The sequence below is a fragment of the Poecilia mexicana genome, unplaced genomic scaffold (assembly GCF_051168715.1).
Source record: "Poecilia mexicana isolate PSO_F unplaced genomic scaffold, ASM5116871v1 scaffold_2, whole genome shotgun sequence".
NCBI lineage: Eukaryota > Metazoa > Chordata > Actinopteri > Cyprinodontiformes > Poeciliidae > Poecilia > Poecilia mexicana.
The window spans coordinates 51,514,960-51,525,329 of NW_028263371.1; the positions used below are offsets into that span (position 1 = coordinate 51,514,960).

The 10,370-nt window shown below is 38.5% G+C and overlaps 1 protein-coding gene across 1 annotated transcript; it reads left to right on the plus strand.

The window, feature by feature from the left end:
- The first annotated feature begins 1,390 nt into the window (after positions 1-1,390).
- Positions 1,391-9,382, plus strand: LOC148160909 (lactase/phlorizin hydrolase-like). The gene is made up of 13 exons (XM_088008399.1): positions 1,391-1,533; positions 1,607-2,201; positions 2,297-2,945; positions 3,040-4,593; positions 4,691-4,956; positions 5,836-6,126; positions 6,201-6,399; positions 6,582-6,784; positions 6,870-6,976; positions 7,130-7,261; positions 7,416-7,639; positions 7,804-8,070; positions 8,737-9,382. Exons 1-13 carry the CDS (start codon positions 1,391-1,393, stop codon positions 8,931-8,933), a joined length of 4,827 nt encoding a protein of 1,608 aa, XP_087864525.1. The 3' UTR covers positions 8,934-9,382.
- Positions 9,383-10,370: the final 988 nt, after the last annotated feature.

Below are 10,370 nucleotides of genomic sequence, written 5' to 3' on the forward strand. Positions count from 1 at the left end.
CCTGAAATGTTCATAGTGCATTCGGCCCCTCATGGACAATAGGATATCCGAATATTTTATTTTTAAATCCCTTATGCACATCACAGATGTCTTACAAGTCAAGTAAATGAAGCAAAATATTAAATCCATAATGAATGACAAATCTATTTCATTGCCTTTAAAGAATCCCAAAATGGGAGGTGATAAAGAAAATGTTAAAAAGCTGCTAGGAGTTGTAAATGAAATCAATGGTTTATTCAACTTTAACAAATATTAGATGGACTGATGTGTAAAAGTTAATAAAACTATTACCATGTGTATACAAGGAGGAAAAATAGTATCATTATATTGATAGTATAAACCTTTCTCTTGAGGTTGATTCAACTTAAAATCAGACCATGAGTTGCTTAAAAACAACCCAGCCTAAAACATGTGAGCTACATCACAAGACACAGCAGTCATCGGAAATATTCTAAACTATAATAAAAGTAAATGGATAATGGTAAAGCAGAAACTGTGTACTTTTCTTAGGGTATGTTTGCAAAGCTGAAAAGACTAAACCTCGAGACTATTTTCAAAACATCTATTCATTGCCTACATCCACTTATCCTTAACAAAGTCATACTACCCTATATGAACTATACATTATGAGCTATAGCACATGGCTGAAGGGGCTGATGCCTTTCAAAGTGGCTTGGCTCAAACATGAAAAAAGACAATAATCCCTGACTGCAAAAATCAAATAAAAAGGGTGAGGAAGATGAAAAAACAAGGTGATAACAATTCAGAAGAATGCCAGAGCTAAATCATACAATTATTGCTATAAAAAAGGTAATGAAAACATTGCTTTAAGTTACAATGCAAAAGACGTTTTCAAATGTTTTTTGTTTGTTTTTTGTCTAGTATTGGACAAAACAAACATGCTATACAACTACTTATCTAAGGTGGTGTTTACATACAGTAAAGAGCGGGAAGTGATGATATATTTAAATGTGTATTTGTAATGTTTTCAAACAGAGAGACAATGTACTTAAAGCTGATTCTAAAAAAAACTAAATCCAGTAATTGTGAACCTGAATAATGTATGTGGAAGTTTCACTTCCACACTGATGGTTCTATAACACTAATCTTTAGTGAAGTGTACTACACTCCTTCCGAAACATTCATATTGACAAGGACTGTTCACCATAAAAGTAACCATGGTTATATGATAAGGAGGCCGTTTTTTACACGTGTGAGTTCATAGTGTTCCTGAGGATATCAGATATGTGCAATAAAACAGTAAAATTTGATAAACTGGGTTTCATAACCATCATAACAGCCATAGAGAAAATGCCAAAAAGGAGGAGCTTTATTCTTTAAATAGCTGTCCAATCAGAGAAAATCCTCAGTGCATCCTATTTGGGTCACGATGCAGAAGCTATTGTGGCTGGGGTGTTTGTATTTTCTGTGCATCCTTGGAAGTCAAGGTAGGGGGGTGAAAAGACAGGATGACGTTGTGCATCTTGCAGGCTCCCTGGCAAAACCCGAGCTGAGAACCTCCAGCAGTGAAAGGTAAGACTTGTTTAAGTAACACATACATTGACTGCTTTTTCATTTTTATTTATATTTGATGTCTGTTTTTAAGCAGTGGAGAGAGAGATGCTCTCACTAAAGCATTCCCTGCTGGCTTCCAATGGGCTACATCCACAGAGTCTTTCAAGGTTGAAGGTGCATGGGCAGCAGAAGGGAAAGGCGAGACCATCTGGGATCGCTTTGGTCATGAAAACCAAGCCTTTAATAATCATACTGCTGACACAGCTGCTGACAGCTACAGGAAGGTCGATATAGATGTCTACCTCCTGCGAGGTCTTGGAGTCAATACCTACCAGTTCTCCATTTCCTGGGCCCGTATATTCCCCTCAGGTCAGAAAGACAGCCTGAATGAAGAAGGAGCTCTCTACTATGACAATCTGATCAATGCTCTTATTGAATCTGGCATACAGCCTGTTGCCACTATCTACCATTGGGATCTGCCTCAGGCTCTCCAAGACAAGGGTGGATGGACCAACCCGTCCATTGTTGCAGCTTACAAAGACTATGCAGCCTTCTGCTTCCATAGATATGGAGACAGGGTCAAGAGCTGGAACACATTCAGTAGTCCCTGGGTGGTGAGCCATGCTGGACATGGAACTGGTGAGCATGCTCCTGGAATAAAAGACTATGCGACTACTTCTTATCAGGTAAACATAGTGGTATCACCACATCAAAACCTTTTAAACATGTCTAAATTTTGCTTAGGCTATAACCCTTCACTTTTTAATTCTTATTTCTACAGGTCACTCATAATATACTGAAATCCCATGCTGAAGCCTGGCATGACTACAATGACAATTACAGAAAGACACAGGGAGGGAAAGTGGGCATTGCACTAAACTCTGACTGGGCAGAGGCAGCTGATCCTAACAAACCTGAAGATAAGGCAGCTGCAGAGCGCTACCTTGAGTTTATGCTAGGCTGGTTTGCCCATCCTATCTTCATAGATGGGGATTATCCTGAAGTTCTCAAAACACAGATAGAAAAGAAAAGAAACGAGTGTCCCTCATCTGCACCAGCAGTGCTTCCATCTTTCACTGAAGGAGAGAAGGCGAGGATCAAAGGAACTTCTGACTTTTTTGGTCTGAATCATTATACCTCCCGTTTAGTGAGCAGCAGTGTAGGTGGGTGCACCCCTGGTCCTGAAGGAGTTGGAGACTTCCAGGCTAAAGTGGACCCCTCATGGCCTGCTACAGCATCAGACTGGATCTACTCCATGCCGGAGGGGCTACGGTCTCTTCTGAACCACATTAAAACAAAATATCTAGCCGTTAACAATGTGCCCATTTACATAACTGGGAATGGCATGCCAACAAATGACAGTGGAGACACCCTGAATGATGTTAGCAGAATAGAGTACATGAGGGGTTACATCAGTGAGGCCCTAAACGGTTAGTGCTTGTAATTTCTGTATTATTTGCCATAGCTTAGCAGAAAGAAACCAACCATAACTTTTTAATATTGTCTTCTGTTTTCATTTTACAGCCATTGAAACCGATAAAGTGGATGTGCAGCGATTCACAGTGCAATCACTTATGGATGGATTTGAGGGAAACAAAGGGTACAGTGAAAGATTTGGACTTCACCAGGTTAATTTTGTAGATGGATACAGACCGAGGACACCAAAACAATCAGCATATTTTTTTGCTCAGATCATTGAGCAAAATGGTTTTGTTTCACGCAAACAAGATTATTTTGAAGGTGTGAAAATATCACCACCTCGCCGCTCCACCCCACTGCCACCCTCAGAGGTCCCATCAGCATCAAAGGCTGTCTGGGAAAAATTCACACCACAGAAAAGGTTAGACAGACAAATGTATCACTATGGTCATTTCTCACAAGACTTCTTATGGGGCGTCTCATCTTCAGCTTACCAGATTGAGGGTGGATATAACCAGGATGGGAAAGGACCCAGTGTATGGGATGTAGTCAGTAATAACCCAGGTAGTGGTATTCCTGAAGATGTGAATGGAAATGATGCATGTGACAGTTACAATAGACTTGATGAAGACCTTTACATGCTGCAAGCCTTGAAAGTGAAGTCATACAGATTTTCTCTGTCATGGTCTAGAATCTTTCCCAATGGTAGACGTGCATCCCTGAACCAAAAGGGTGTCGATTATTACAACAGACTTATTGATGGCCTCTTGGCCAGAAAAATCACCCCAATGGTCACAATTTATCACTGGGACCTCCCGCAAGCTCTACAAGACATTGGTGGCTGGCAGAATGTAGAGATGATTGACATTTTTAATGATTATTGTGACTTCTGCTTTGCCACCTTTGGTGACAGAGTAAAATTCTGGATGACCATGAATGACCCTCAAGGACTTGCATGGCTAGGATATGGGACTGGACAAATTCCTCCAAAAATTAGGGAGCCAGGAACAGCACCATACCAAGTTGCACATAACTTAATAAAAGCTCACGCTACAGCATACCACACGTATGATGACAAATACCGCGCTTCTCAAGGAGGGATGGTTTCCATTGCCCTCAATGCTGAATGGGTTGAACCTAAAGATATTAATGTCCCTCGTGATCTTGTTGCTGCTGACCGTGCAATGCAGTTCAATGTGGGTTGGTTTGCCCACCCAATCTTCAAGAATGGGGACTATCCAGAGGCCTTGAAAGCCCAAGTTTTGGTCAAAAGTGAACTTCAAGGTCTTAAACAGTCAAGACTCCCATCTTTCACAGACGAGGAAAAGAACTTGATCAAAGGAACTGCTGACATGTTCTGTGCCAATCACTACACCTCCAGGCTAGTAACCCATGTTACAGGTGCACTTTCTCCAGCATCTTATCTAAGTGACTGGGACTATCAAGAAGAAGAGATACTTGATCAACCGACTACACCAATTGGATTCACAAGAGCTGTATCATTTGGCATGAGAAGGCTCCTCAACTGGATCAAGGCAGAATATGGAGATCCAGATATTTACATTACTGAAAATTCAGTTGCCACTCCCAGGGAATGGGCTTATGATGAAATTGACAGAGTTTTCCTTCACAAAACCTACATTGATGAGGCTCTTAAAGGTGCAATACTATAAACAAACATTAACAAACATATTTTGTATATTTCAATATCATTCGCAACTAATTTCTGTTTATTTTCTTATGTCTATCTTAACAGCCTATGAACTAGATGGAGTCAAGGTAAAAGGCTATGCAACATATCTCATGGATTCTTTTCAGTTCCTTTATGGCTACCTCTTTGGGTATGGTCTGCACCACGTAGACTTCAATAACCCAAACCGACCCAGAACACCTAAGTTTTCGGCTCATTTCTACTACAATATTATCAAAGACAATGGTTTCCCGTTGCCAGAAGATGAAAAGATGATATATGGAGAATTCAAAAAGGATTTCATTTGGAGTAGTGCAACAGCATCATACCAGGTAAAAAAGCTTACATGACAAATATAATCCAAATGTTTTGATCATTTATTTTCAGATCAATCTAAGTTAAGGTCAAGTTAAATCCACAAACTGATTTTGCGCTCAGGTGGTTTCAGCAAGATGTTTGGTCATGGCTAACATATTTGTTATTTAATGAAAATTGCTACAGAAGAGTTAGTATGTTGCAAAATAAATTTAAAAAAAATCAGTTCCAATTTTTCTGTATGAGCTATAATTGATGACATTTTGTTCCATGTTTTAGCTTTGGACTAACATTTAATATTAGGGCCAAAGGGAAAGTCAAAACATCTCTTTGTTCTAATGGCTGTACTACTATTCCAAACCAAATGCAAACATGTCAGTGTTTACAGTTTAAAGTGATTGAGATACCCATTTATCAGCTCAAAGTGAGATCAGCCTTAGTTACTGAAACAGTTTTTGTTCCCGTTGGACAATGCAGTCAAATCCCAGACTTACAAAACAGAGCAACTTCCTGTTAAAATCATTCAGGCCTCCTGGTATGTGCCGATGTCTTAATCTCTGGTTTCAATTGGCGACATGAACAAAATCTATCCTTCAATACCCAAAATACTTTAGTTTCTTCCCTCAGTTGTTAGTTCAACTGAAAAAATGTGAGATTTAAACAGCTATGGTCAACAATAGTTTTAATTTTATATTTTTCATTTCTATTGTTTTTACAAAAATAACAAATAATGGTTAATATTTTTAAAAAAAAATTAAATGAAATCGATTAATTTAAGTTTTTCAGTTTAAGTCCTTGTTTTTTAGCTCCTTCTGTGGAAAAAAAAAGACATTTCCTCCAAAAGTCCAGCAACAAGAAATTATACATAACCTCTTATCCGATTTTCCTCTTTCCAGATTGAAGGGGCATGGAGAGAAGATGGAAAAGGTCTCAGTATCTGGGACAAGTTTACACACACCCCTGGAAAAATATCTGAGCATGACACTGGGGATGTGGCTTGTAACAGTTACAATAGGATGGAAGATGACATTGCTGCACTGAAGAAAGTCAAGGTGTCTCACTATCGCTTCTCCATATCCTGGCCACGGATCCTGCCTGACGGTACTACCAAATACATCAATCAGGCTGGTCTAAATTACTACAAAAAACTGGTGGATTCCCTCATTGCAGCAAACATTAATCCTCAAGTAAGTATTTCTCAAAAATAATCATTCGGAAAAATGTTTTACCTTTTTTACGAACTGTTTTTCTTTTGGATCAGGTCACTTTGTACCACTGGGATCTCCCACAAGCTCTGCAGGATGTTGGAGGTTGGGAAAATGAGACCATCATTCAACGATTCAGGGATTATGCGGATGTCCTCTTTCAAAATCTTGGTCCCAAAGTGAAACTTTGGATCACTTTTAACGAGCCCTTCATAATAACTGTATTAGGCCATGTCCAAGGTGCACATGCCCCAGGTATGTAAGGTATTTTTAACTGGAATTATACTTTATGCTAAGCATGGTAGATGTCAGGAGTTTTGCATTGACTAAAGTCCATAAGTCTAAGGAAGAAAATAGGCTGCATTTTCAAACATGTATATTTAATTATACTTGCATGATAAACTCTGTATCACCATATTTAATTTTATATTTTCCAGGTTTCAACGACAGACCAGATACTCTTCCATACATTGTAGGCCACAACATAATCAGATCCCATGCAGAGGCCTGGCATGTCTACAATGACAAATACAGAGCCTCACAGGGAGGACTGGTCTCCATCACTGTAAACTCAGACTGGGCAGAACCCAGAAACCCCTACAAGCAAGAGGACTATGAAGCTGCGCGAAACGTGGTTGAGGTATACATTGTCCTGTGATTGTATAACACAAAACCTTGTGTGGTGATGTAGTTGACGATTGCTGTGTGTCAAACTCTGTCCACAGTTTTATCTTGGCTGGTGGGTCCATCCCATTTTTAATGGTGATTACAGCCCACTGGTGAAGAAATCTGTTCTAGAGCAAAGTCTTGCAGGTGGATTGACAAAATCCAGGTAAAATGTTTGGGTACATCTTGAAATACCTTGACTATAGTTTGTGCCAAACGAATGCCTCCCTCTGCAGATTCTTCTCAATTTTATTTTCAACTTATTACATCCACTGATGTTTTCTCTCATATAATTTCTTCTCAAATTTTTCTTCTTAAGGCTTCCTGAGTTTACTCCTGAGGAAATTAAGCGAATTAATGGCACTTATGATTACTTCGGATTAAACCATTACTGCAGTGTCTTGGCATTCCCTGTAGACTTTGGAACTACTCAACACTTTGAGGCAGACAGGTAAGGCCATTAGCTTTGTCACAAAGCAATTTAAAATTAACTTCATGTGGAAATCATGACTATATGCTCATTACATTTTTCCTAAATATTCTTTTAAAAAGTGTCCATGTTTTTAATTTAAACTCTAAATTACATAATTATTCACTTGTCACAGGGGTGTGGTGGTTATTAGTGATCGGACCTGGTTGGAAACCGGTTCTGTCTGGCTGAGGATGACACCATTTGGTCTCCGAAGATTGCTGAAATTCATCAAGGATGAGTACAGAAATCCTCCGATTATCATCACTGAGAACGGTGTCTCTGAAAATGGGCCAGTTGATCTCAATGACGTTCACAGGAAATACTATTATGAACAGTACATCAACCAAGTGCTCAAAGGTATTAAAACAACTTCGTGGAATATAGAGTATCTAAAATGAGAGAAAATCATGTTTACAATAAAATCTGTTATAGCATTCTTCAGTTGTTCAAACCTGAAAACTTGCATAAATTAATACCTTTTACCAGCTTGTGTGCTTAATTACATTTTCTGTTTTCTGCAGCTTATCTGCTTGACAATGTCAATATTATTGGCTACACTGCTTGGTCTCTGCTGGACAACCTGGAATGGGCTGTTGGCTATACAGAGAGATTTGGACTTTTCTATGTCAATCGCTCAGACCCTGATCTCCCTCGAACCCCCAAAGCCTCTGTGTCCTTTTACTCCTCCATCATCAGCTGCAACGGGTTTCCCGACCCAACAACTGGACCTCATGAGTGTTGGAACCCTAACCCCACCCCTACCCCTACTCCTACTCCTAAGCCTGAAGGTAAAAAGATACACTTCTTGGAAAGTAACCTTAGTGTCTCTGATTCCAGGTCAGATAAAAAATTCTCAAAAATAAAAATACAAATCGAGACATATCCAACTTTGATATGTTTGACTTTAATTTTTCAAAATAAACCCAACAACAGAAGTGAGAAACTGTTCTAGCACAAGCTAGTTTAGTTAGAAAACTAACTTATGCAAAAGCATATGTTAACCCTTTTACGCCGGAGTTTCAAGCGTCTGCCTAAATAAACGTTCCTTATTTTAACTGTAAGTAGTTCGTTAAATGTCCTGTGAGATGATATACTTACCCATGTATCGATAACAACTGGAACTTTCAATATCCAGCAAGTTATTTTCGCAATATGCCGTCTATAAAACGAGTGCCCCCCGGATTAATTACCTCTCTGCAGCTGCAGCTGTGAAGTTGCCGTATTAACCCGATACTTGCTGGAAAGGGCAACGCCTCCCCTTTCAGAAACCGTTGGAATTTTTCAGATAGCGCTACGTGTGGCGGAATTACGGTACTGCAAATTTCGATGTGTCGGCGCCGACACATCCCGCCTAGAAGGGTTAAATGTTTCAGAATGAATTGTTAGAAGTATAAAGTTAATTTTACAGTTAACCTGTTATAGATTACTAATAAATGTGTTTATGTTTTCCACAGAGCCAATAAACAATGTGAACTTCTTGGGTATGAAGCTCTCTGCCGAAGATGCCGCAACCGGATTTAATGCAACATTTGCTCTGCTAATTATAGCAGTCACTGGAGCAATTTGTTTGTCCATTGGCTTCTTTTTAGTAAAGAAGCGCCCCAAAAAAAACAAAAAAACTGACAATGTAGAGCTGGACAAGAGACCCTGATTTCAGTTTGGCTTACTTTTTTAATGCAGACATATGAACATGTGAAGTCCATATTTAAATTTGAGGATGATAAACATTCTGCAATAAACAATCTTCAACAAAGAAGTCAGAGTTCACCAACAATGTATGTTGTAGTTATACTGTATTTAAAAATGAAAAATGTATATCCAGTGACATTGAGATGAATGGATCTAATTTTTGATTTGCACTGCTGTTTATGCTTTTTAAACCATTCTGTCCACCTTGTAATGAAAGTTTGTTTGTGTAAAAATATTAAGCTTACTGAAGTCCACCAGTGGGGAAACCCATTTTGTGAAACTTTCGACTTGTTCTACCTATTATAAAATGTTTCTTGTGTCTACCAGTAACTTAAAACAGCCAACTATTGTCTGCTTTCTGTTGCCTGTCCTGTGAAGCTTCTGTTCAATAAACATATTGTAATTTATCACACTGTTCATGTTTTGATTTTGTGCCTTTCGGTTCCCCTCCAACAGTGTCGGCATAGTTATCTTGGAAAAGTACCTGGACTTCTGGTAACTGATTACCCTTTGAAAAAGTAACTTAGAAGTTATTTTGCTAGTTACTTTCAGAAGCTGAAGACAACAGTCTCCTTTGCCACAGCATAAAAATGTCAACCATGTTTAAGTTTAGCATCTTCTCCATTTACTTACTTTCTGACCAGCTTCTGCTATTTTACCACACATAATTGTTTTACACTGAAGTCCAGCTTTCTGTGTTGCTTTGCACCACCTGGTGGGACTTGCTCTGTTCGTTTGACTGTGCCATGTTCCAAATATTTCTTAAAATTTGACGTAGTATTTTTGAAGCTAGATAGTTTGATAGATTGGAAGACTATTATGCCTCCAGTGCAGTATTTGTAAGTCAATGTCAAATTAAAAATGTTGACATTAAAATAATTGACTGTAAAAAGGGGTTTAAAATAAATATTAATCGATACTACTGGGTATATTCCTAAAAAATGTAAATACAGTGGGAAATTTCTTGAAAAGTTATTAATTTTCCTGTGTTAATATTTGCATCATCTCATTTAAGGAAATTGCGATTTGTAAACCACCTGGCAGCTAGTAAACCTCTCTGGGATTGATTGGTCGCGTAATCATCCACTTGAGGGCTTTTGCACTCTGTGTCCTCATTGCATTAAAGTGCTGCATGAGAGAAGTGTTAAATTATTATTCCCGAGCAGCTAAGTGCTGTGAAGGCCTATTGTTTTTCAAATGTTTATTTATTATTATTTATTTATTATTTATTATTTATTTATTTATTATTTATTTATTATTTATTTATTTTCTCCCGTCAAATGAATTGGCTGTTTGGGGGCTTTAACATATGTGAAAAGTCACCAAACTTGGCAGATCCATAGATCCTGTTTAAAATTTACGTATTTTAAGGTCGACGCAAAAATCGCAAAAAAATGGC